This window comes from Populus euphratica, unplaced genomic scaffold (assembly GCF_000495115.2).
Source record: "Populus euphratica unplaced genomic scaffold, PopEup_1.0 scaffold219.1, whole genome shotgun sequence".
In the NCBI taxonomy this organism is placed as follows: Eukaryota; Viridiplantae; Streptophyta; class Magnoliopsida; order Malpighiales; family Salicaceae; genus Populus; species Populus euphratica.
The window spans coordinates 81,966-109,454 of NW_011500102.1; the positions used below are offsets into that span (position 1 = coordinate 81,966).

The window sequence follows — 27,489 nt, forward strand, 5'->3', positions numbered from 1 at the left end:
AAACTATAAAATTTAATTATTAAACAATCCAATACTAAAGTGCAAAACTAGAAAAAAATTAATTAAAATAAGTTCTGGAGAAAAAAAAGTTAAGCCAATTTAAGTTAACTAATTAATCTTATAATTATAAATATGAAATTGAGATAATTTTATAAAAAAAAAAATTTTAAAAAAAGAACAAAGATAAGTTAAATGATAAAGAATGAGATTGATTTTTTTTAAAAAAAAAAACCTAACCTCAAAGAAGACATATCCTAAAAAATAATGATGCAGCAGTTCAAATCATCAAATGTTAAAAAATAAAATAAATAAAATTCAAAAGAAAATATAATAAAAAATTCAAAACTAAAAAAATAACAATTATAAAAATAAAAATAAAATTTAATACAACAATAATTATAAAAAGGATATGAATGTCAATCATGCACTTGAATATGTTTAATAAACTCAATTAATTTAAGTAATATAACAAAAAAAATATAAAAACAATAAATAAATTAAAAATATTGGCATTGTAAAAAATCTAGAAAAATGGCTTGATCTCATCTAGGTTAGCGTGTCAAATCTATGATTTGGTTATGATATCGGGATAATCTTGCTAAAAACAAACTAAATAAAACTATAAAACTTAGTTATCAAACAATCCAATACTAAAATGCAAAACTAAGAAAAAAAAATAGGAAAAAAGAGCCATGGAAAAAAAGAGTTAAGATAATTCGAGTTAACTTATTAATCTTATAATTATAAATATAAAATTAAGATAATTTTATAGAAAGAAAATTAAAAAAAATAAAAACAAGTTTAATAAGAAAGAATAAAATTGTTTTTTTTTTTAAAAAAAACTAACCTCAAAAAAGACTTGTCATAAAAAATAATGAAGCAGCACTTCCAATTATCAAGATGCTACCTCAAAAAAGACATGTCATAAAACATAACGAAGCAGCACTTCCAATTATCAAGATGCTAAAAGATAAAATAAATAAAATTAAATATATATATATATAATAAAAATATTCAAAACTAAAGAAATAATAATTATAAAAATAAAAATTAAATTTGATATAACAATAATTATAAAAAGGATATAGGTGTCTATCATGCACAATATGTTTTAAAAATAATATCTATAATACTCAAAAGATCAAATCACTCTTCTATCAATTATTTGTTGAAAAAAAAATCTAATATGAAAAGACAAAAAACACTCTACATTATACCTTAAAAACGTAAAAAGTAGCTCACGTGCAACATTTTGAAATATTTTGCTTTTTAAGACAATACAATCATCGCATTGTGTATTTGGAAGGTAAAAAAAAATATCTACAATCAATTTTATAATAACTAAGCTAACTAACCCTTAGAAGAAGACCATTCTATCCCCAACACTAAGTCCCCAACACTAAGGCTATATTTTATTTTATTTTTTGATAAGGAAAAATGATAATTATATTGTTGTAAATAATAATCTATATCTAAGTGCATAGGGAATTCTCTATTCATTTTAAGTTATTTTATAATAATTTATTTTCAACTTTTCTGTTTTTTAGTTCTTTAAAAATTATATAGTTATGATCATTTTTTTTTTCTTTTCAATTTTATCTACTCATGTTATGCTGATATTATTTTAAATTTTATAGTTTATTTTGATTTGTATATTCTTAACATATTCATGATGGTGAGAAATATGATGATATAAAACTAAAAGTTGATATTATAACTCCTAACATATTCATGATGATGGTGAGAAATATTATGATATAAAACTAAAAGTTGATATTATAAAATAGAGTTTAATTTATAATTAAAATAAATGAAAAAACATGTATAAAAGTTATCATTAAAGAAAGTATTTTTTGTTAACCTCCTTCCTAAAACATGATTTTTACAAATATCAAAGATAATATTTTTAATTGTTATAATCATAATTTCATTGGAGTTCTAAATATATCTCTGTAATATAAAAAAAATTATTTTGAAATAAATACAGACGTTTGCATCATGGATTATTGTGGTATAACTATTTCAGTCCTTTTTTGGTTTTTGAAAAATTACACATTCACGATTTTAATTCTTTTTTCCTTTTCAATTTTATTTCTCTGTAGTATGTTAACATGGTTTTAAATTGTATAATTTATGTTTAATTTTCATGTTCTGGTATAAATGGAGGTGGCAAGGAATGTTTTTATATTAAATTAAAGATTATTATTATCAATTAAATTATAAAGTTATATATTATTTTTTTAAGAAAAGTGAGACAACATGTATTTAAGTTAACACTTAAAAAAATCCTATAAATTTACTAGAACGTGCCATAGGGCCTATAAATTTATTTTTTTAATTTCGAGTTTTAGAGTAATTAGAGGGTTTTGAAGGATTAAAAACAAGTTATTGAGATTTTTAGGGTGTTTTTATGTAAAAACAGGTTGAAAATTAAATTTTTATTGTTTAAAAACTCTGAACAGATCATGTGTCATCTACTATAATAAAAGAAAAATCATGGCGTCATCTACTATAATAAAAGAAAAATCATGTTATCCTCCTTTGAAAAAAAAAAAAAATAACAACAAGAAGAAGGCACACGGGCTAGTCTTTCATGTGTGATCTCTTTAGTTTTTGTTTTTAATTTTTAAATATATTTTTAAAAATTAATTTATTAAAATAATATTTAAGATATTATATAATTAAGCTATTATTTTTAAGAAGATTAAAACTATAATGATATTAACAATTGTTTCATGTATTAATCTAATATAAAATATTTTTTAAATAATTTGTTCGTGAGAATAAAATATTTATTTTTTATTATAAAATCTTTATACTATTTTCTTAGATCTAGGGTCTCATATATTTCTATATAAGTACATTAAAATATTGATTCATGATATTTTTATTTTTAATTGAAATTTGTATTCATAGTCATAATAATTTTTATTTATTTTTTTATATTTTAATTGAAATTTGTGTCATAATAATTTTTATTTATTTTTTTATAAAATAAATTTTCAAAAAAAAGAAATGCATAAATAACAAAATAACTTGATGATTAAAAAATGTGTTTTTTTATTCGAATAATTTATAAACCACAGTGTTAATAAAAAAATTATCTTATTGTTAAAACAAAAAAGAATATAATTTTATGAATAAGAAAATACAATTTTGAGAAAAAAAATATTTTTTCTTAATATATTTTGTATCATAATATATTTTTATTGTCATGTAATTAAATACAAAAAGCTTCTCATGTCAGTGTATGTGGATAATATTGCCAGTAAAAACTACTATGACACAAAAATATTCTTGTTTTTTTTCAATTTTATTTTGTATAATTTTTTATGTCATTTTGTTGCTCTTTCTAAGAATTAAAAAAATAATAATTTTCATGATGTATAGAACACCCTAGAAATTTATATAACAACAATGCACATATATATTGTGATTATTATTATCATTGTTCTATTGTTTTATAGAATATATTATAATTTGAATATATTTTCCAATTTTCTCAATTGATTTATCAATAAATAATTTAAATTAACATATTTACTAATTTTCTTACTAAATAACAACCGTAAATGAGGTTGAAAATTAGAGTTATAAAATGCAAAGCATTTTTCATTTAGCAAACAGACCCTAAATATCTCTAACAAATAAAAGAATCATCCTCCTGTATCATTAAAAAAAAATGAATTAAAGAAAGAAAAAAAATATTGAATTCAAATGACCACAGTACCCTTCTTCCCCAAATATGGAAAACTCCTGACACCCCTGCAAAAACCAACTGTATCAAAGCAGAAAGCAAAATTGCCAGACAAAAAAAATGCCGCCACCAAAGACCACCTCTACCACACTTCCATGCTCAATCCCAACTCTCTTCCTTGCTTTCACTACCCTCTCTTTCCTCTGCTTCTCCCTCTTCTTCCTCTACAACAAAAACCCATCTTTCCCTAATCCTCAAACCACCCTCCAAAACTCTCAAAATTCCATCAATGTCTATGTAGCTGACCTCCCTAGATCTCTCAACTACGGCCTCCTTGACCAATACTGGTCCTCGTCTATACCTGATACCCGTATTAGCTCGGACCCAGATCATCAGATCCGACCCAAACCCACCAAGAACCAAAAATTTCTTGATTACCCTGAGAATCCTTTGATTAAGCAGTACAGTGCTGAGTACTGGATCACTGGTGACTTAATGACACCAGAGAAGTTAAAGTTTCAATCTTTTGCTAAAAGGGTGTTTGATTGTAATGAAGCTGATGTTGTTTTCGTGCCCTTTTTTGCTACACTGAGTGCTGAAATGGAGCTTGCAAAAGGAAAGGGAAGTTTTAGAAGAAAAGAAGGGAATGGGGATTATAGAAGGCAGAAGCAAGTGGTGGATATTGTGAGAAATTCGGATGCGTGGAAGCGATCTGGCGGGAAAGATCATGTCTTTGTTCTCTCAGGTAGTGTTTCTTATTTATTTGAGAAAACGGGCTTTTGTTGTTTTTGGCATTAGAATTGTTTTGATGTTCTCTATGTTGTTGAGTTTTATTCACTAGTATTTCATGTTGGTTTTAGTTGAGTATGATCTGATTGCTTTTGTCAGTGGTTATACGTATTCGGAAAATACAACTTCATATCTGGGTTTTTTTGTGGGGTTTGCTGGTTTGGCTTGCGGTTTGGGTTGTTTGGCAGCGGTCTACTTTGCTAGTGAGTTTGAAGTGGTTGTTTATGTTGGTTTCAGTTGATGTCATATTTATGACATTATTGTCATTGCGATAAGGTTGATAAAGATAATGATGCTTTTGCCATAACAAATAATGAAGCAAGAAGTAGAAGTGCAATGCATACTTTAGCAGCTTATGATTTAGACTCTGGATTGTCAGGTTATGTTAAAACTTGAAGCATTCTTTGGCAGACCCAGTTGCGATGTGGCATTTAAGAGCTGAGATAGCCCCAGCTATTCTACTGGTGGTAGATTTTGGTGGGTGGTATAGGCTTGACTCGAAGTCATCGAATGGTAGTTCGCCAGATATGATACAGCATACCCAAGTCTCGCTGCTGAAAGATGTGATTGTTCCATACACGCATCTACTTCCTAGATTGCAGTTGTCAGAGAACAAGAAACGCAGCACCCTTCTTTATTTTAAAGGAGCCAAACATAGGCACCGGGTCAGTATTCAATTGAAAAACTATTACGTTGTTTTTTTTTCAAGCATCAAACATAATATGGTCATTTGGCTTGGCATTTATTTTGACCTGCCGAAACTTTTTATCTGTATTGGATGAAGAGCCAAGTTCTGTGTTTGCAATAACATGCTTAAGTTCTTGTGTCATCCTTTTTACACCCTACTGGATGTTTCTATTGCATTATTTGTATTTGTTTCAGTTTCCTGTTTTTCTCATAGAGGTGCTTAAAACAAAACAAAAAAAATGGAATAAATTAACTTATATTAATCCTGTTTTTCATGTTTTCCCCCTATTTAATTTGTCAAAGATTCAAGTAATCAAGCTTTGCTTTGGCGCCACATACACCAAAGGACCATTTTTCGTGTGATAACTCAGCAGCTAATCATTTCTTTTTATCTTTTTCTCAAGTTTTTTTTTTTTTTTTTTCTACATGTGCAATGGAAATTATATTTGGACTTTTCCCTTGAGTGAGCACCCTTTTTGTGTGAAAAATAGGCAGCTCTTCATTGGGGATCCCTGTTCATTTTTCTCTCTTTGAACTTTGTAGATTGTGCAATCCTTTGGCAGAAATTAACATGGACTTCTAACCTTGTGTATGAGAATGGTGTCTTTGGAGGGCCCTGGGGGCAGGTCTCTCTGGTTTGTTTTCTATTTGATTAGTGATCGTTAGGAGCTGTATTATTTTATACAAGGTTGTTCAGAAGAGTTTCTTGGGGCTAACTTCAATCTCATGTCAATCAAGTATACCTGAATGCATTACAGTGCTGCCTGATCATGTTTTTGATGTTGGTAATATTATCATTGACAGGGAGGCATAGTTCGAGAAAAATTGTGGGGCTTGTTGGTTAATGAGCCAGGAGTTATCATTGAAGAAGGATTCCCTAATGCTACTGGGAGGGAGCAGTCCATTAGAGGGATGAGATCATCAGAATTCTGTTTGCACCCAGCTGGGGACACCCCCTCTTCTTGCCGGCTATTTGATGCCATCCAAAGCCTGTGTATACCTGTTGTTGTAAGTGACAACATTGAGCTGCCATTTGAAGGCATGGTAGATTACACAGAATTTGCAGTTTTTGTTGCAGTTGATGATGCCTTGAAGCCCAGATGGCTGGTGGATCGTCTCAGAAGCATTTCTGTGAAGCAGAGGAATGAATTCCGTAGAAATATGGCTAAGGTTCAACCGATATTTCAGTATGATAATGGTCATCCAGGTGGTATTGGTCCTATTTCTCCAGATGGTGCAGTGAATCACATATGGAAAAAGGTACTTCAAAAATTGCCTGCGATTAAGGAAGCTGTTGTTCGAGAGAGAAGAAAACCACCTGGTGTATCAGTTCCTATGCGTTGCCATTGTACCTGAACCAAATCAAGTAATTCTAATAGCTTTTGACACTATGCATTATTCTATAAAGTCAATTTAGTTTCATGTCTCGGGGAAAAAAAAAAAAGAGTTGCTCATTCCTTTACCCATGATTCGATATTTGTAAATTTCAGGCTTGTTAAAATATCCATGAACAGTGTACTTTACTGAAATTTGCCATTTTGTCTACTCTTTCTTTCTTCTTTATCCTGGTTAAACTTTACAGTTCAAGTGTCTGGTCATTACTTGTGTGAATTCCAGTATTTGCTCCCAGTGACCAAGGATATTGCAATTTAGTTTAAGAATCTCTTAAAAAATTTGAACCCAGTGGGACATGAAATCGTGAATCGGCTTACAAGCATGGTTGTATAGGTCTTTTTTTATTTTTTTGGGGAACATATTGTACTTTCCAGGTTTGTGAAAAGAAAAGAGAATGCCTAGCATCTATAATATAACGCATTTTCTGTTAAAAGTCGGTTTATGAAAAATATTTTTAAAAAAATATATATATTTAGTTAAAATTATTGTGAGATAAAATTTTATAAATAAATAAAAAAGATTATTTTAACTTTTATAAAACTAAAATTTAAAATATAATTATAAGTAGGGTTTGATATAAAAAATAGAATCTATTTATCTAACAAAATTGTTTTTTTTTCAACACCCCACAACACAAGCAAAACACTAACCATGAAAAGGAATGGTAGTGATCACTTTCCTAAGCATTGATAGTAACACTCCACAACATCCAGTTAAAGCGATCAGCCCATCTCAGCCTATAATCAGGCTGCACACTTGGTTTCTTCCAGCCTTCATTGAACGTCCATACCCCTCAGAATGTTGCCATCCCGTAATACAGCCTACCGGTTGATGTACGAAAGCTATCTGTGAACGTGAAAACGACACAGGAGGCGGCTGAAAGGGCCCACAAGACACTCATCAGCCGGCGATTTAAGGTTGTGCATATGCCGTCGGTGGTTGGAAGAGGAGCCAAAATGGTAAAGGCAAGGATTGTAGCAGTGGGCGAGAGAATGTTGAGCCTAGCAGTGCCACCGAGGACTGCGTTGATTAGATGCAGGTGACGAGATTCATCAGGAAGTTTTGTTCTTTTAAGTTAACATAATTGGAGATTATTTATTATTTTTAAAAATACTCACTATTATTATTAACAAAACTAACTATTTATCATGATGTAAGCTTTAACATTCACCAATATGAAAAGTTTTTTTCTTTTTTTAAATGAAAGATTATTAGTAATTAAACATGAATATTAAACTAAACTATGAAGTACGGAACATTAAGGGAAGAAAAGAGGAAAAATAAGAGGTATCCACCACTTCCGAAGCCATTGCACCTGGCGAGTGTTCCGCTAAGAGGTTTAAACCATAGCCAAATCTTACTGATTTTTTGAGTGGTAACAGAGCTTGCTGGTATCTGTTTATATAACTCTGAACCTCACTCGAACAGGAAACAGACAAGCACTATATAGGAAACTCGGTACCTTCACTAAATAAATAGGAAAACACAAGTCCTGAGTTAGCATAGTTTAACGTAATGTAAAGGAGACAAGGAAAAAAATCCCAATCCTTCTCTCGGAGGGAAAGCAACAGAGACGAAACACTTACGCAAGCGTTAATCATCTTCCTCAGTACCACCGCTTCCTAGTAGTTAATATACCACATGATATGTAAGGACAAAACGAAAGTGATTCATCTTGGCATGCCAGCTTCGATTTCTTCCTGCCTCGGTTGAAGGGGCCAAGAGAGCCTTTCGTGTGTCGTATGGAAACAGGAATAAGAAGGCTATGTATTCAAATAAACATACAGTGAACATTAGCAGATGCAAGACAGCTACAAACAATAGCTGCCTTTTGTTTTCTTTTTTGGATTCATTTGAAAAAACCAGTTCATGGCTCTCTACAATTTTCTCAATACATTTCACAGAATTACAAGCATTTTGCTATAGAGTGACATTGGCAGACCTGTAGAAACAAAACTATCCCCATAAATTTGCTAAAAATGGGCTAATATTATAGGGTTGGCTATATAGCTGTGACATCTATGTACAGTAAAATGAACTGGCCAAAAACAAATTTCAAAGAATCATGAACCAGATGTTGAAACTAATGAGTAAGCCCATTCTGCCCTCGTTCTCGGGATGTGGATTGGGATGAATCATCATCTCTGGTGCCACAAAGTTCACAAGGGTTAGAGGAACTCTGTGAACACCAGTTATCCGGGACACTCAAGAAGTGTGCAGTCATGAACTTCCTGAACCTCTTTTTGTACTCTCTAGGAGATATAACAGTTGGCAACAGATTTTTAGGAACAAGGGAAGACTTCACCCATGTTTCCAGCTGCTTGTCCCAGGTATACTGCCTGAGATAATCAATAATCCCACACACAAGCTCTTGTCGCTGAGTGTCTACTCCGACCAGTAAAGAATAATCCATTACATTGATTGACTGCAAAAACAAACAAGAAATGTGTCAGACAACATATCCTATAGAGGATTTTGAAAAATTAACATGAAATGTAACATCAAGATTTGTAATTATCAGCACAAATAGTGATTATGAATTGTAATTAAAAAACAAAAACAGAATCAAGAGCTAGTTAAAAATGTTTAGCATATTGATCAAAGCGAAGAGAAAGGGTGCACCGCAGGCCAAGCACTACAAAGAGGGCAGGAGGGACCACAATCCGCGCTGCTTCTATATTAGTAAGTATCTGGCTTGTACATCAACTTCTTATTATCTAGCAAATTTAAATAATGATCCAGATCTGTTTAATTAGTAGAGAGAATTGATGTCAAGACTCACATTAAGAAAAGTTGTGTCATTCCAAATAGCCCGTTCCAGGAGACGCTTTGCTGTATTACTGACATACAGTGGAGAGGAATTCATGTCATCAACAAAGTTTTGATCCAAAAGAACATCTCCAGAACCATCAGCTGCTGAATTGTATCTGGCATGTAAAGCTCCCTTGAGATCATACTGTCGAGCAATGTTTCGACCAAAGGTAAGATTCTCCATTACCATTAGATCATGCTTGATCTCTTTCCCGCTTTTTGTCTGTCTAAGGATCACCTGAAAAATTGCATTGAAATAATTAAGTTTTTGAAGAACAAAGCTAAAAGGATAAGAAGTTATGAAATCAAGAACCAAACCTGATAAATCCCCAGCACTTTTGCAAGGCAAGTTTGGTTTCCTAACTCAAATGACTCGTTCATGTATTTGAAATAATGCGGGGCAAACTTCACAAACGACTCAAATTCTGTCTTCTTGATTTCCTTTATAATAAATCTGTCATCAAGTGTCTTTGCAAATAAGGATTTACTCTTTCCACCTTTTGCATCCCAATTCTTACAACGACTTAATGAAGCGATATAATCAAGTTCAGATGGACAGCATCGATTCCGAAGATCATGGAACTGCTTAGCGTATAGACAAATTACTGAGTATTTACCCTTTCCAAATGATTTTGACCGCCCAAGAGCGACTTCAGGGCTAAGAGTTTCTGGACGAACAAGTGATTCCAACAAATTCAGCCCATCAAAGCTGGAAAAGCGTGACTCGTCCGAAGAAATGTTTAGCATAGAATGAACAGAATCTGAATCAGAACCATTAGAGGACCAATGTGGGGAGATCATTGTAGGCATTCGAGTCAGTATGTCTAAACTATCAGTTGATTTAAAAGACATGCCACCCTCTTTCCTATCATCCTCATTGTAAAGCTCTGTTGAAATAGGTTGACCTTTCAAAAATGCCAGTGCACAGGCAATTATGCTTGAGAGTTCATCATCATAATCTTTCACCATATAATTATCAGTTCCAAGAGGGATGTGCAGCCTCCAGCATTCCTCGGTGATTAGCTGATGAGCTGCAGACATGTGCTCCTGAATATTGCTACTGATAGGCTGAAATTTTGGCATGAAACCTCTCTGAAGATTCTTCATGTAGATCCGTCGGATTTCTGAAAATGGCATCCAGAACCATCCATTTGAGTTCTCTAAGCTGGATGCCAAAGATCGTGCAGACGTACCCTTTTTAATTGAATCAGAATCAACAAAAGAATCACTGCTCCCTATACTTGTAGTAATTGGAATGGTTCTTTCAACTTGTACATCAGATAAATAGTCTGCTTGGCAATTTCCATCATCAGAAAGCTGGTGGGAAGAGACACTAGGTTTCACAGATAGTTCTTGGTTGAAAAATCTGTTCTGGCTCAGATCACTCACTCTTGACCTCTCAATATCCTCAACCACAGCAGATGAGGTGTAAAGATTATCCTGCTTCCTAAATTCATGAACACGATCATCAACTGGAATTTCTTTGATTGAAAATTCATTTGCCTCGACAGTTGTACCGAGCATATCCCTTAAACTGCCACTGTTGTCAGAAACTTCATCACTGCTTCCCAAAGTACTATCATTCCACTGGATTCCTCCACCAGCAGTGCCAGTCTTCTGCGATTCAAACTGTTCCAGCAATTCTTTCTTACTGGCATCGGTTACTAACATCAAAGTATCAGGCAAGAGCAATGAATGCAGGCGTCTTTCCCAAATGCATGATTCAAGAAGAAGCTCCCACGATAACTGATTCAAACTAAGAAGCTTGTAAACAGCCTCATCACCATTCTTAGTAGCTGCATTCTGAATGTTTAACTGATTTTGTTTACAACAGTGCAACCATAGGAAAAAGGAAACACTTAGCAACCATGAACTGAAACAAAGCACTTAATGAAATACACAAGTATAGGTGTAACATGAAATTGTGAAAACTGCCATTTCATGTCATTGCAATAAGAGTTCCTTGTAAAATTGCAATTAATATACACACGCGTGCATGAACCTAGAAAGAGATAAATGACAAAAAAATGTACAAACACTAACCTCAAACTCAGAACTCTCCTGCTTCAACATATCTTCAATATCAGAGAATTCTTTCAATGAACCATGAAGGTTCAGAACTGATCCTGCAAATCGAGATCTTAAATTCTTCAACGCCTCACCAACCCCATTGAAGATCAGCATCCCTTTTGAATAAATCTTGAAAAAAGAACAGAAAAATCAATTCCACTTCGCAGTACTACAAGATATCCTAAAAGAGAGTGTGGAGGACAGAAATATCTTCGAACATTTGTAGAGAAACATCAACACATCATCAAACATCAAAAAGAAGATAGGATCAGAGGAACACATACAGCATGAAATTCTTTCTTGAGGCCATCAAATCTGATTGAATGATAGAACTCCAGCTTCTGGGGTGGGAGAGACACATTATAGGTTGTCACTGGAGAGTATTTAAACATTGCTGCCATAGGACCCAATCTGCAAAATACATGTATACCATTAATGATAAAGCACAAAAGGTAAATATAAGATTTCGCAGTTTATATAACGCATGTGCATAGAGAATGGAAACGCAGAAACCAGTTAATTAACTAAATCTACATCAAAGTTCCTCAAAAAGTAAACATGATCCCTTACAGCAAAGATCTGACCAAAATATTCCAGAAAAAACCTAGAGCATCCATCCTCTGGCTAGGTAAGAAATGTGAGCTCAAGCCAGGGAATTCCTCTCTGGACACATTTTATCACTTTTACATGAAAATAGAGAGTACAATCTTACTCAATACAACAAATTCAATAATTGAAAGAGGACTGGATTTTATATCCCATACCCAAAGAAGTAGAGGAAGTCTCTCTCAAGCGAGTGGCCACAGCTGAACAAGCTACCAGATGAAAATTGGTGAGAAAAGCTTAGCTCCAAGAATTTTCCAAAAGACAGACTACGCGCAGTAGTTGAAATCAAGACTCGTTTAGTAGATTTTGGTAATCTGCTTTCATGTTTACATTTACCACAGCGAATCCACATCCAAAGTTTTCCTTCACCTTCACCAGGCAAAGTCTTGAAAAGCCTTTTAACTTGTATTGTCAGCTGCTCATTATGATGAGCATAATAGTAAAAGTGAGCCTCAGGCAACTCATCGCAAGTGTTGCACTGGCTTCTCTGCAAAATGCAGCAGTTTTCCTATCAATGCAAACTTCAAAACATTGCAATCTAAATCTAGAAAATAGTTGAGGACCGATTACATTGTACCATACTGTAGACATGATGGATACTTGGGTTAGTGAAGCAAAAGGATAAACCTAATTCTAAAAAGATAACAAAAATCCTTCAATAAGAAATATTTTTTAATTCCCATAAGGTATGGCCAATCTAGAACTACATCCAGAAGATAACAACATAAAATATAATATTCTCTGATAAATGGAGATTTGAAATAACCTGATTGAGTAAATTATCCCGAAGAAACTTTCCGAGGGGAACATCAAAATTCTTGTAGAACATTATATGAGAAAAATGGCTTTGCTCACATACAGTCCCTCTTAAGGCATTCCGTCTAGACATCAAAACCAAAATACTCTGAGAATCCAACACTGCATTGGCATCACCCTCACTTTGGACTCGATCTTCTTTATTTCCAACATCATTTCCACTATCCAGAGAGGCTACAGAGTAAGGTGACAAAGATTGAGGTTGTCCATCATCAGCAGACTTCTCTTCATCAGAATCCTTTTTACCTTCCATATCACGAGGGTCAGAAGCTTCCAAAGTTTTTAAAGCTGGAACCTCTTCCATGATTTGACCATTAGTTTCTTGTCCATTGAAGCCAAAGTAATTAGACAAGGACCGATAAGGAGAAGAGGAGACAAGAGGAAAGCTGTCCCCCATAACTTTCTTCAGAGAGGCTGAAAGAGAGGAAAATCCAGAAAAAACTGCAGGATCATATCCCTCTAATCCTATATTTATATTGTGGGAACCTTCTTCATGAAATCCATTAGAAATGGGAATATCAATGATAGATGAACCAGTTTCGGTTGTAGACTCCTCAACACAAGGAATCCTAGTTTCTAAAGCAGAAGAGTGCTGATCTATTGATGAGGTATTAACTACTCCACCAAATATTTCTGAAGAGAACATTGCCTTCCAATCAACAAGAAACGATGTCTCAAGAATCAAGTGATATGCCATGATTACAGCAAATTGGACCACATATTTAACCCTCTTCAACTCGTCACTATGACTTCCTTTCAACAAAATCTGCACAATTATATTGTACAGGTAATCATGGTTGCTTTACATTGAAAGGAAGAACAGAAAATATTCTGAGTGGTAATGATCAAATTTTCAGCAGCCTCTTAAATACAGAAGAGAAACATATATCATCCAGGATAGAAAGCAATAAAGCACTTGATTAGCTGCATAAAATATAGCATACACGTGTAAAGAGAAACTTCTCTTTCTGCAGCAAAGAATGTAATGTTGCACTAGAAAAATGTGATTATATTTAAAGTATTATGCAGCTATTGACTTCCAAGTTTTACTGATGCATCACCAGTTTACCACATAAAATTTCATGAACATAACTAAACACAAATAACTTTAGTAACTTATGTTTAAACTTAAGATAGTTTCCATGATTAGGTCGAACTCTTAAGACTAGAGAATAGACAGCATTCAGAGTTGATCAGAGAAAACCATTATATAATGCCTGCAAGATAATATATAACAGTAAAGCCAACATTCACATATCCTTATGACCATGTCAGAAAGGTCAGGTGAAAGATTTCAATTGATCAGCCAGGTCTACAAGAGCACATACATGTTCATGTATCTGAGAAAGGAGGAGAAAGCGACTGAGGGTTCATTTACATGCAGACACTCCCGGTGCTAAAAAAGTGATGCATATGTGCCCACTCCACAATAGAGAATTAGGGGGGGGAAGTAAATAAGAAACGAAGGATTATAGACTCACTGTACAGCCCAGACATGTTGGACAGCCCTCGATGAACATCAATGTCTTCCTTGGCTTCTTTCCTCCTTCGCATACTCCAACATGTTCCTCAACAAATCTCTCAATATGAAAGGAATCACATTGCTTTAACTTCTGATTCATTAAAGCATCAGATAATAAAATTGGTGAACCAGTACAGCGAGCAATTCTTTCTAGACGATGGAGCTTCATGTCATAGACAAGTGTCATTCCTTTTGCTAAGATGCACTCTTGGACATCACGAGAAACTGATTTTTCTACTAAAACTACATTTGGATGGCACATTTCTATGGTCTCAACGAGAGCCCTCAGATTATCCTTTTCCTGTTTATGAGAAAATGATGAAAACAAATAGGAGCATATATATGTGATCAGAACAAATAGGAGTATAGATATGGATCAAATACCTGCTCCATTGATTTAAAAGATGACAATCCACTTGAAGACTGACCAAGCACACCTTGGATCAGCAACAACCTTGGGTTCTTGTACTTAGTGGGCATGTGCTTGTGAGCAGCACGCTTTTTAAAGACCAAGCCTTTCACTACTTCACTGCAAGAAAATACAAACAAAAATGAAAAAACTTGCTCAAGGATTGGAAGGTGTATAAAAGTTAACGCTACTCTGCTGACTGGCATGAATTAGGTACCTCATTATTGTAGAAGAGACTATGAGGCTGAGGCATTAATAATGCACAAGAATAACAAACTTTAATATATCAAAGAGATATCACCTTTCACTACGAGAACCAGTTGCAATGCATTTCACTTTCACATAGCCATCTGGATCCATTGCTTTCCGATCTATTGCTTCAGGCTTCAAAAACGAAGCAGCTTCCCATGATAAATAAGTAACAATATCCACCCAACTTTCACCATCTCTCATCACAGAGGCAACACCTGCAGTTTTAAGAAGTTGACTCACGACAGCCTTAAATCTCACGTTAACTACTTCGTCCATTGCCTTTTGTTTTTCTTCTTTGAACTTGAAGCTCCGACTGCCTTCATCCCTCGAGTAACTCAAAGAACTCGGTTTACCCCATTCTGTGCCGTCACCACACTCCTCGTCGTCATCATCGATAAAAGCCACGCTACCATCCAAATCATCCTCTGGATCTTCTGCTTCAGGAGGCTCCCAAATCTGCGCATCTACTTCATCATCACTGATTTGAGAAACATCATTTCCTTCGTTTGAAGATCCTACACATTTCTCAAAAGCATTATCTTTTACTTCTTGACCGTGAAGAAGTTCCACAGTTTCTACATCTCTCACTGTCTCTCTATCAGTTCCGTTGTGACTATCCTTCAAGTTGTTTTCTGTCGCTTTAAGTAATCCATCCATTCTATTTAAAGGAGCTTCCAATCTTGAGTTGTGCAGTTGGTCATTCATCCCATAACTGAGATCCTTCTGAGCACTGCGTGCTGCTTCTTCCTCTTGATGAGCCCTAATACAAGTCAGAAGATAAATCGTTTATAATAACATCCATCTAGTAGTATGTAACTGCATTACATTTCAAAGATGTAATACATACCAGTCATGCGAGTTTACATCGACATAAAGATCGCCTAAACAAACAGGTAACAAAAGGAAAAAAAAGCATAAGAATCATAGAACAAGATGCTAGTGTATCAAAAAAATAAATAGGATGAATGACAGTGAGAGGCAGAAATTTACTGCAGCTAGACATAAATCTATCACTGATAGGCAACGTAGTAGTTGGACTGATCATTGATGATATAGAATGACTCGAACCATCACGGTTCATCAAATCTGGTTCCTGCTTTTCCTGACAAAATCGGCAAGACCAAATGGGCTCTTCACCATTTAGTTTTAAAGAATCTCCATTCTCTAGTTTCTGCTTTTCATCCTTCAACTTTGCCTGATCAGCACCACAATAATGACACATGCTACACATCCAAATCCAAAAAGAGTAACACGGCTTAGTTTATTTCAAATGGTGTACAACCTCGATCAACTTATAGGTTCAATCACAAAAATTAACTAATTCAAAATAAGTAATTATTTTCTGGGATAGAAGACACTTTCAAATATGAAAGCAGTAGTACAAACAAAAACGTGAATTGAAAAAAGAAAAGAAAGGAAAGGAAAAACAAGAAAGAAACACATAAATGATGTTTCCTCGTCTTCAACTAAAAACCAACGAATTTCAGATCTCTTCTACCCAAGGGGAAGAAAAAAAAAGTCTCGTAGAAAACCTAAAAAATAATGATTTACTCCACCAAATCTCAAATTTATGAGAAAAACTTCTCATCTAACATGAAATGAACCAAAAGATTGCGTACAACAGGGTGTACAGATTCAAAATCTTCAGCGGGGGCCTTGGAGGGGAAAATTAGAAGGGAAAAAGAAAACACATTGTTCGGGTGAACCCAAATTCTATACCAAAAGAAAAGGCAGAAATATCCTTTAAATCAAGCAGTCCCAAGTGAAGTTCTTACTGCATGATGTTTTCTTTACAATTGCCAGAAACCGTAGAGGAAACATTTGAAAATATTTAAAAAATAATAATTCAAAGTTCTGCACTAACAGTATAATAAAACCAAAGATTCAAATGAGATTCTCCAAAACCGAAGTATAACTCCAAAACCAGAAACTTGATCAGAAACAAGTTCAAGATTGAAATGAGAAAAAAAAGGATCCAATTAGTACTCGTTAAAACACCAATCTTAGAAAACTAAACAAAATCAGCAAAAAGACAGAAAACATTACTCCTATCCTGAAATCCACCAACACTACCAAGAAAACTGATCAAAAAGCCCTGAAGAAAACGCACCAAGTTTGAATGCCAAATTTTAAAAAAGCAATTCCCCACAATATTTAAAAAGTAAGAAAACTGATCTACGAATTGGATATAATCTCCAAATCAGTACTCAAAACCGGAAATGGCAACTAAATAATACCTTTAAAAGACCATTATCCATTACAGTATCGAGATTTCAGAGGCAAGTAACCGTTTTTTAGTCTTGTAAACCAGTCAAAACAAAACCAAATAAGAAATACCATCAAGAATGAATTAAAAAAAGCAAAGAACATGACTTACTGTTAAAGAAACCAAAAGGGTACAGTGATATGGTTATTGTTTCTTGTTTCAATGATCAAGTTTCAATCTTTTTAAGCAAAAACACTAAACTGAACTAAAAACTTCCACAACGTTTGAAGGCAAAATCTGAAAGTTCATCTTCAGTAAAGAAGAAAGAAAAGAATTGTTGTGAAGTCCACATCCAAAATCGGGAGGAGTCACAAGAGGGGAGATTGGAGGAGGAGAAATAAGGGCAGCAGAGAAGAAAATTGAAGGAAGGTATTTAAAGTGGGTCCCCTTGGTGGTATGAACAGAGTCAGTTTTTTTTTCTTTTCTTTTTTGGATATTTTTATTTTTATTTATTTTATTACAGTATTGTTTTTGAAGCAGATTTGTCTGAAGAATTAAGGCTTTGGACAAGGCTTAGATATTCTGAATCTTGTAAGAAACATGAAGATGGTTAATGTTTTTGAATATATTTTGCTTTTAGGCCCCTATGGTTTTAATATTTCTTGTCCCTTGGCATCTCATTTTGTCTTAATTACTTTTGATAATTAAATAGGTGCCTTCTGCATCTTCCAAATTAAAAGAACCAAACGATGAACCAGTGGCTGCATTCTTGATTTCATAAGCGGTTATTTTTTTGGAGTAGTTTTTATTTAAAAATATATTAAAATAATATTTTTTTAATTTTAAAAAATTATTTTTTATATAAATACATTAAAATATCTAAAAATTAAATAAAAATTTCAATTTTTTTAAAATATGGTTTCAATGTGTTTCCAAACAATACCTTGTTAGAGATAATAAGAAAATTAATTAAGAAAATAACGTGTTCTTTAGTACGATTCTCAATGGTAATTTTAATGCATTGAAAAATAAAATTATTTTCCAAAAAATAAAAATTATACTGTTGATCATAAGCTTGCGAAGCCTGCAAGAAAAAATAGTAATTTAACTTAACAGCTTGCAGTCAAATTGAGCATCCACTTTTGTGACATTTTCCTTTTGGTCAAACCTTGCAAAACCCCCCAACCAGTTTTTTGTCTCAATTGGGTCCTTCTTGTGTTGATTTATTTTTAATCAGATCCTTTTATCTGTTTAAATTAACAAAATTGATGAGTAGTAATGTGGAACTTATTTGATATTGTTTTAATATGTTGATGTTAAAAATAAATTTTAAAAAATAAAAAAATTATTTTAATATATTTTTAAATAAAAATACTTTAAAAAACAACTAATATCACACAATACATAATACGCTCATGGTATTTGTGTTTTTTATATGCTCTATTATCAATGTTGGGAGAATTTTAGTAAATTCATGGGTTTTTTACATGAATTTTACATGACTGCATGGGAGCTTCAATGAAAGGACTTGATTGATAATCCATAGAAGATTGGGAACCTAGATGTGGTTTTCCCTGTAGGTTGGGAATTTTTTTATATTTTTTCTTTTTTTATTCTTCTTTGAAGGTGGCATTTTTCAATGCAAGTATACAAATACCGTAAACTTCAATGGTATTCATCGATGCTCTGCTTTTGAGTGTATATACATTAAAAGTTTCTATTATTACTATTTAATTTTCATAAATTATAATATTACTCAATCCGCATATAAAAATATCCTTTTTAATATTTCTTAAGTTATTTTAGATATTATAACATATAAAAGAGAGAAATAAAAGGGAAGGTGAATATTCGGACCATTGAATTAGATAAATGCAGTCACGGAATCACCCAGAAAGAGAGAGAGTTGTGCATTAAATAATAAGGCATTAACAATATCTAGGTTCAAGGTTGGATTGATATTTAGACATTAAATTTTATGGGGCATTCATGTATGCAATGTAGCTAATCAAAGAGAGACTGCCCAGCTTGAAAGATTATGAAAAAATTCACCCGGGCGAAGATGCGGTCTGAAATTGCGTTTGAAATAGGGTTTGTAAAAACATTGGTTTTTTTTTACTTAAATTCACATTTTTATATATTTTTTATTATTTTACTAAGTCGATATTAAAAATATTTTTTATATGTATTTCAAAATAAAAAAATATATTGAAAAAAATATTCATCACTCTTCCAAAAACTTCTTAACAACAAATTAAAATTGTTGTTAAAATTTTTCTTTTTGATTGCTAGTAGGTAATAATATTAAAAAAAAATTAAAACTATTTTTACCTAAACAAAATATTAAATTAATATTTTCAGGTTTTTTATTTTTTAAAAACTATTTTCACCTAAAAAAATATTAAATTAATATTTTCAGGTTTTTTTTATAGTTTTAATACGATAATATTAAAAATAAAAATAAAATTCAAAAATATATTATCTTAATATATTTTTAATTAAAAAATATTTTACATCACATTACTAAATATGTATAAAGATATTTTTTAACATTGCAATTCAATAGTACTTTTCAAAAATTTTGAAATTTTTTTACTTTAAATTAGTTTAGTTTTTTAGTATTTTTTATAATTTTAATGTGTTGATTTTAAAAATAAAAATATTATTTTAATATATTTTAAAAAAAAACAGTATTTACCACATTCTAAAAGAAGCTCTAGATATCTCTACTGAGGCCCAGATATTCAAATTTATTTTTTCCTATAATCTTCCTTTGTCTCCTTTATATAAAATAAACCACACAATAAAACTCTTCTGAGTAAAAATATCTTACATTTATGAGATTCCACGCAGGATGCTTCAAAACATATGATTTGACTTGATTGAAATGCGAAAGTTAACGCTGACCATTATCTAATGCATTTATTTAACTTTATTATTTTTCATTGTATTTTATATGATAGTATTAATCAGCAAGGTCAAATGATTATTAACATATGATTTAAAAGCATCTATTAGCTACACTGGTCGAAAAAATAACTTTTTTATTTACTAGATTTAAAAAAGAATCGTGTGTCTTTTACCAGACAGGTTTTTTTTTTCTCTTTATTATATTATGAAAATATTATTTTATTTTATGAAAGGTACACTAATATATAATAAATTTTTATATTTGACGTGATTGAGTTTTAACCTGTTTTTTATTTTAAAAATATTTTTTAAATTTTTTTAATTATTTTAATATACTAATGTCAATTTAAAAAAAATATATTATCCTGTTATGTGTTTGAGTAAAATATATTTTAAAAAATAATTTTTATTATATTTCTAGACACCAACTAAAAAATACAAATTTGTGTAATGTTTTTAATGGAAAAGTTTAAATTATTGCCGGAGAAAATGGAAGGATGCTAATCGATAGCTACAGTTATTTCAAAGTTGAGGTCATTGATTTGAATGATTAAAATTTGAAATTATTTTTCTAATGAGAAGTCCTTTCCCTTGGCTGGTTAGAAATGGTAATTGGATGCGTGTGTAGTCTCTATTTATTTAAAATTTATTTAGTATTATAATAATGGTTATAATACACACACATAATACTTATAAAATTTATTTAAAATTTATTTATTATAATAATGGTTGTTTTTTAAACTTTTCATTCAAAAATATTTTTTATATAAGTATATTAAAACCAAAAATACTTATAAAAAATATTTTTTACATAAGTATATTAAAACGATAATATATATATATACACACACATAATTTTTAAAAATTGCATAGCTAGCCACATTTTCGAGAACCTTTTTAAATTGATATGGTCATGGAAGTTCTTAAATCTTCATGGATATGGAGGTAATCCTTCATTCAACAGAACTTTGAATCGAGGGAGGAGGGGGGGTTAAAATTGTCTTTGCCGCAGTTCTGAATATTTGATTAATTAATACATACTATAATTTTACATAAATTCTATTTAAATCTCTTTTTTAAAACTTTAACTACAATAAAAAAAATAATTTATAGTTTTTCATAGGTTTATTTTTTTCATAATAAACTATCTAATCTACATGTAGTTAGCAATATGATACATATTATTTTCAATTAAAAATATATTAAAATAATATATTATTATTATTTTTAATAACATATTAAAATTATTAAAAAAATATTTATTTCAATATTTTTCAGTAAGTAAATAAATCGAAAAGGATTAAACCATGTTAACAAACACTCCTTTTAACACACACATATATAGCTATACATTTTTAAAAATTTTAATTTTTTTAAAATTACACACATATATAGCTATGCATTTTTTTAAATTATATATATATATATATATAATTTAAAAAAATCAAAAAAATTTAAAAATGCATAGCTAGCCACATTTTCAAGAACATGGACCTGGATATGTAGGCAACCCTCCATTCAACATAACTCTGTATCGGGGAGGAGTGCGGACTAAAATTGTCTTTGCCATAGTTCTGAATGATACACACTATAATTCTATATAAATTCTATTTAAAACTCTTTTTTAAAGCTTCAACTATCATAAAAAAATATTTTATAGCTTTTTATAGGTTTATTACTTTAAATTACGGTCACAAATTTATGTGTGCATAGCAATGCAATACATATTATTTTTAATTAAAAATTTATTAAAATAATATTCTATTATTATTTTTAATAATATATTATAATTATCTAAAAATTAATAATAAAATATTTATTTTAATATTTTTGGGACAATAAATAAATCGTGAAGGATTAAACCATGTCAACAAACATCCCTCTCAATGCATCCTCCTCTTTTTAACGCAGTAAAAAATGAAGGGTACGAAGGTGTCATGAGGCTCGTTTCAAAATACAAAAAGAACAAGGGCGGGAATGCAAAATGGATCGATGAATTTAAAAAACTATAAATCCAGTTGTCTCAGACCAAAAAAAAGAAGAAAAAAGACAGCTTTGTCGTTCAGGACATAGACATAAATCTAGAGCATTTTACGAGGTTTTTATCACGACCTGTTTTTTTTTTTTTTCAAAATTGAAAATTCCGTTTGACTCCTTTCCCTACCTGGATTTGACAAAAAAAAAATCTTGGTGCAAAAACTAGATTTGGTATTTAAAAAAAAAAAACTCAACTGTAAAAACGGCACTGTAGAGCCACAACTAACAACATGCCACGTATAAAATACCTCCATGGAAATCTCTAGTGCCGTAACCCAAGACCAACAATATTGTTCGGACTTTCCAATGATTGAACTATTGCTTTGCATGCTCGCCAAGTGGCAGAGGGAGGGCATGAGAGTAATTATAGATGCAGCTAATCACTAAGCTGCCCCTTATTCCGTGGTGTTAGGGGAACCTTTTGTGACCGGTGATTTGGCGTGCTGTGATTGGTAGAGAGTATAGACTATCGAAGGCGGGTCCGTCTATTAAACGTAAAGCAATTATTGTCTCTCAATAGTGAATTTCACTTAAATTTCAAACTTTCAAAAACAACCTAACCAGAAAAAGAAAAAAGAAAAAAAGAGAATAGTGAATTTGGCTCCTGCCTTCCTGCTCGACTTTGAATGTTTTAAATCTTTTTTAATCCATAGATGACTCTGATTTTTTGTTTTAATTTTTTATGTCAATGGTCATCGATACTTAGATTATCAAGCAAAAATAAATAATATATATATATATATGGTTTTATATTTGAGTTTTGTAGTTTCTAATATTAATGATCACTAAATATTTATCTGATTATTAATTTTAAAATTTATAAAAATTAATCTAGATACAAAACAGGTTAGTTTTAATACCCTACATGAATCAAATAAATAATTACATAATGTAAATCCTACTAAAATTGAGAAATTATCCTATATTTTTAAAGCAATGACTCTCCATTCACGTTTCGAAGAAAAAAAAAGAATTAATTGATAGTTATCAAAACATATAGTGCTATTGGAACACCTAATGATTTCTTAATTATCAAAATCAGTTTTTCGATGAATTTTCTTGCTTTTATGGTGTATTAGCTATATACAATCCAATTCACCACCGATTGGAAAATTAATTTCGTAAATTTAATATGATAAAAAAATAGCATTATTCTATCTGAAAAGCACACTTCGAACCACGTGTAATAGGGTTTTTTTTTTTTTAAGCAAATGATCACATCATTTTGTGTCTGAACTTTGAATTTCATAACAATGACATTGAAAATGGCACCTCGTATCAAAATTGGCTCCTCCTCCCGACGACAGATGTGGTGGTAATAATGAATAAATTATGGTTCAGCAGTTCAAATTCTCGATGTCCTTTTTTTATTTTTATTTTTATTTTTATTTGGTAGTTCAAATTCTCAATGTCCTTTTTTTTATTTTATTTTTTATTTTATTTTATTTTTATTTTTTAATTTTACGTGGCTTGTGTCCCATGGAAGGCCCACAAATATCTCAAAATTCGACCAACGTCCAAGAAAGAGGGGGAACTTTATTTTCTTGGTCTATTTTCTTTTGTTTTACATCTATTCGGTTTTCTTACCTTGTTGATTTGACATTTTCAAGGGTGGGTGGATTTATCCAATATAATATAAACTTTATATTAACCGGTTACATATGGACTCTATCAAAGCCTAATATTCAATCAAGTGGGCTTGTTTAGATTAACTCAATTTAAAAAGAAGACATTAAATAATTTTTTTTAAAAATCAAACAAAAACAATATCATTACAAGAAAAAATAGAGTAGTTTTACTAGCCCGGCTCGAACCAAATCCTAAATTAATTAATTATTGGAATGGCACACTAGATTGAGCAGGGTCTTATAGTAACTATAGAACAAACCGTACATTTTTATTTTTTATTTTTTTTACTAATAGTAAATTCTTCATGTCCAGTTGTATTTGTAAACTTGCATTGTAACGTAAGATGAAGACAAGAACTACGTTGTTGGCGCGGTTTCCACTTCAATCATTCAAGCCGTGTATTTTAATTTTACATGAAAAGGATTTGTGTGGGTTTTTTGTTTTTAACAACCTGAGCCTAAGCACAATCAATAAAAATTAAAAAATACTTAAACTTAATGATTGGGAAGTAAATACCGAGCTTAATCCCCCTAATCTTGCTAAGTGGAGCCCTCAGATTTCCTTTGAAGTTTCTGATGCTCAAGAAAATCTTCTAAACTCCCAGTCTTTCCTGGGCAAGTTTCACATCAAGAGCACTCTTAATTTTTTATTTTAAAAATATTTATTTATTCTTTTATTTTAAACTATTTTTTAAATATTTTTACATCATTTTGATTTATTAATATCAATAATTATTTAAAAAATAATAATTATTTGAAAACAAAAACACATGAAAAAACACACTAATAATATTGTGCCCAATTTGGAAAGGCCAACGCAAATGATTGTTTCATGATAAATACATGAAGTGTTCTACATCAATAACATGATCTCAGTAATCCTTTTCACGATGAATATAACATTTGCTTGATTGAATTGTCGTTTTCCAGGCTAAATAATTCATGTCATCGATTTGCTTTTCATGTTTATAATTTGAAAAATATTTTAATATGCTCGCAATTAACCTAGCTAGCCGTGGATTGCCAACATGGGAGCACGTCCATTGGGTGCCATGCACAATAATTATCTCTGATGGAACAGCCATGAGCATTATCCAAATTATTTTAATATATATACCAAGAAATTAGAAATTGAATTTTGGACCTTCAAACAAGCTTAGCGGGGTCAATTGGATATCAAATTGTTTGTTTCCAAGTGCCATAAAGTCATAGGAATAAAAATATCATTGAAATTTGAGCACATTCCCGCTGTGTAGCTAGCACGAGAGCAAAAACAAGTCTTGATGTAAAGGGTGAAATATATATATATATATATAAAAAGAAGGGATCCATATGAATTTGCTTGCAAACTCAAAGATCCAAGGCTTCAAGCCACGCAAATATAATTCCGCGAGCAGAAAATTAATGTTTTACGTTTGGTCATACTTTCTTGGTGGTGGAATTTACTTGTAGCGAAGTTTTAATTACTGTTTTCTGGTATACTGTGACAAAACTCATTAGTTTGTACTGTTCATCACCCATGACTTTTCTCATAATCCATCTTTTCAGTCCTCCTCACAAGAGGAGTATTTGTAATATTGAAATAATAATAATTTTTAAATTTTTTTTTTAAATTATATAAAATAATAATAATTTTTTATTTTTAACACTAATACATCAAAATGATAAAAAATACTAAATAATTTAATTCAAAACAAATAAATTAATTAATTAAAAAAGATAGCTTTGCTTTGAGAATATAACCTAATTATACGTGGTTACTATGATAGAAGGATTTAGAGAGTGTTTAAAAGTAAAGTATTAATTATTTTTTAAAATGTTTTTTTATGAGTAAAATATTGATTATTTTTTAAAATGTTTTTTTATTTAGAAATGTATTAAAATAATAATTTTTTTATTTTTTAAAAATTATTTTTGATATCAAAATCTCAAAATAATATGAAAATAAAAAAAATATTAATTTAAAATAAAAAAATAAAAAAATATTTTTTAAAAATAAACAGTATTATTATAATAAAATTATTTTTGAAAAGTAAAAACAAAAATCAGAAAATGCCAACTATAAGTTGTTGAGGAAGAACATGGAGAATTATATTAATTTCTATTAAGAATAGGAACGTACCCATTTCATGAGCATGTCAGGTCCTCGTTTCCTAGCCTAACTTTTAGTACTGCGTCGAGAAGCGTTCTTGGGGGGTTGTAAGCAGCCACCGACGAAGAGACAAGGAAAGAGGAAAATCTCCCTGTCTTTATCATTCTGTTGGCACAGACCGCCACTTCATGTTGATAATTAGAACCCTATAAGCTCCCCAAGACCAAGCCCAGCATTCGTGTTTGGTACCGTCCTTGCCTTGAAAATTAGGTAGCCTCTCTCTGAATCACTTGTAAAATAGCGTAAAAAACAATCAAAATGACACACCAACATCCTCCCATAAATTTTGGACGTAAAAAAAATTAGAGTGTAAGTTACAAAATTATTAAAAAAACTAATTAAATTAATTAAAATATTTAAAAAATTAACCGGTTTAATTTTATAAATCTGAAATTAAAAAATATAATTGAATTAAAATTAATAATCGAGTCATACTGAAAAAAAACCAAGTCAAATAAAAAAAATCAAGCTAATTCATTGGGTTTCGGTTTTTGCTCTAAAATAATCAAAGCGGATAGGAACCGGTCAATTTAAAATAATTTTGATTTTTTTTTAATTCTACCTAGTTATATTTTAAGTAAAAATCAAATTAAATAAAAAATGATCACTTCTAAAAAAAACTATCTCTTAGTAATAATTTAAATTATTAGGTTATAATTTAATAATAATTTTATATTATTTAATAAAAAATTTCGAGTAAAAACTTGAAATTTATAAATATATAAAAATTATACTATCTTATGCTCTCGTGATAATTTTACTACTAAAATTCTGGTATTATATTAACAAAACCCATCTTAATATAATATTTAAAATTATTAAATGAGATGTAAAAAATAATTTTGTATTACCAACTTGAAGAAAGGGTCACTTTAGCCCTTAACAGAAAAATAATGGCAAACGTAGCAAGATACAGTTAATACATATCACTTTCAATTCATCTAGTTTCGCGAGGTTTTGCATTTGATTTAATTTAATATGTTGGCTTATGAGCTAACAGCTTTAATTAATCACTAGTTGTGCTCTAAACAATATTAAAGGTGTATAATGGCGTTATAAATCATGGTTAATTAATACACATCTACTTTTTCGATGTGGTTGAGAATTATAGAGTTATACTGATTAATTTATCAAGTGTTGGATAAAAAAATTATAAGACAACCAGTTATCTTGTTTAATTTTAATTTAAAATTAAATTATATAAAATTTATTTCAACATACTTCAATCAATTTAATAAATTCAAACAGAACCCAATTGCTTAATTTAAAAAAAAATGCCTTTTTCTTTTAAAAAATAGCATCCCCTACTTCTTCATAGCTAAAATTAAAAACATGAAATTAATACTAAATAAATTGTATCACAAAGTCAAAGGTCATGTAGAATATTAATTAGAAAAGTTAAATTGAATTACTGTAAAATTAACATTTAGTTAATGTTCATAAGTTGATTTGTAGATTCACAAAATACTCGAAGCACACAATAAAATCTAATTGGAAATTGA

The 27,489-nt window shown here is 30.8% G+C and overlaps 2 protein-coding genes across 4 annotated transcripts; one reads left to right on the forward strand and one right to left on the reverse strand.

The window, feature by feature from the left end:
• The first annotated feature begins 3,480 nt into the window (after positions 1-3,480).
• On the forward strand, positions 3,481-6,736 carry LOC105109481 (probable arabinosyltransferase ARAD1). 2 transcript variants are annotated; one of them, XR_839265.1, is made up of 4 exons: positions 3,481-4,442; positions 4,898-5,151; positions 5,978-6,580; positions 6,618-6,736. XR_839265.1 is itself a non-coding variant. In XM_011004204.1 (3 exons), the coding sequence occupies exons 1-3, from the start codon at positions 3,818-3,820 to the stop codon at positions 6,527-6,529; spliced, it is 1,431 nt and encodes a 476-aa protein (XP_011002506.1). In that variant the 5' UTR covers positions 3,481-3,817; the 3' UTR covers positions 6,530-6,734. The 2 variants fall into 2 exon arrangements, 1 of the variants encoding a protein (XP_011002506.1); XM_011004204.1 differs by having other exon boundaries at positions 5,978-6,734.
• A 1,633-nt stretch (positions 6,737-8,369) lies between these two features.
• Positions 8,370-17,866, reverse strand: LOC105109482 (putative 1-phosphatidylinositol-3-phosphate 5-kinase FAB1D). 2 transcript variants are annotated; one of them, XM_011004205.1, is made up of 13 exons: positions 17,432-17,866; positions 16,045-16,277; positions 15,902-15,935; positions 15,104-15,814; positions 14,778-14,922; positions 14,353-14,694; positions 12,822-13,637; positions 12,214-12,542; positions 11,734-11,860; positions 11,423-11,578; positions 9,698-11,194; positions 9,351-9,617; positions 8,370-8,993 (listed from the first exon to the last, which is right to left on the reverse strand). In XM_011004205.1, exons 2-13 carry the CDS (start codon positions 16,274-16,276, stop codon positions 8,652-8,654), a joined length of 4,998 nt encoding a protein of 1,665 aa, XP_011002507.1. In that variant the 5' UTR covers position 16,277; positions 17,432-17,866; the 3' UTR covers positions 8,370-8,651. The 2 variants fall into 2 exon arrangements, with proteins under 2 accessions (XP_011002507.1, XP_011002508.1); XM_011004206.1 differs by lacking the exon at positions 17,432-17,866 and adding an exon at positions 17,292-17,371.
• Positions 17,867-27,489: the final 9,623 nt, after the last annotated feature.

Excerpts from the sequence above, each read along its gene's own strand:
- LOC105109482 (XM_011004205.1), bottom strand. The coding sequence starts at position 16,276 with ATGTGTCATTATTGTGGTGCTGATCAGGCAAAGTTGAAGGATGAAAAG. Across the intron at positions 11,861-12,213 it reads GACTTCCTCTACTTCTTTGG|ATTGGGTCCTATGGCAGCAA; the intron begins GTATGGGATATA and ends TGTATTTTGCAG. Across the intron at positions 11,579-11,733 it reads TCAAGAAAGAATTTCATGCT|ATTTATTCAAAAGGGATGCT; the intron begins GTATGTGTTCCT and ends TCTTTTTTCAAG.
- LOC105109481 (XM_011004204.1), top strand. The coding sequence starts at position 3,818 with ATGCCGCCACCAAAGACCACCTCTACCACACTTCCATGCTCAATCCCA. Across the intron at positions 4,443-4,897 it reads TCATGTCTTTGTTCTCTCAG|ACCCAGTTGCGATGTGGCAT; the intron begins GTAGTGTTTCTT and ends ATTCTTTGGCAG. Across the intron at positions 5,152-5,977 it reads GAGCCAAACATAGGCACCGG|GGAGGCATAGTTCGAGAAAA; the intron begins GTCAGTATTCAA and ends TATCATTGACAG.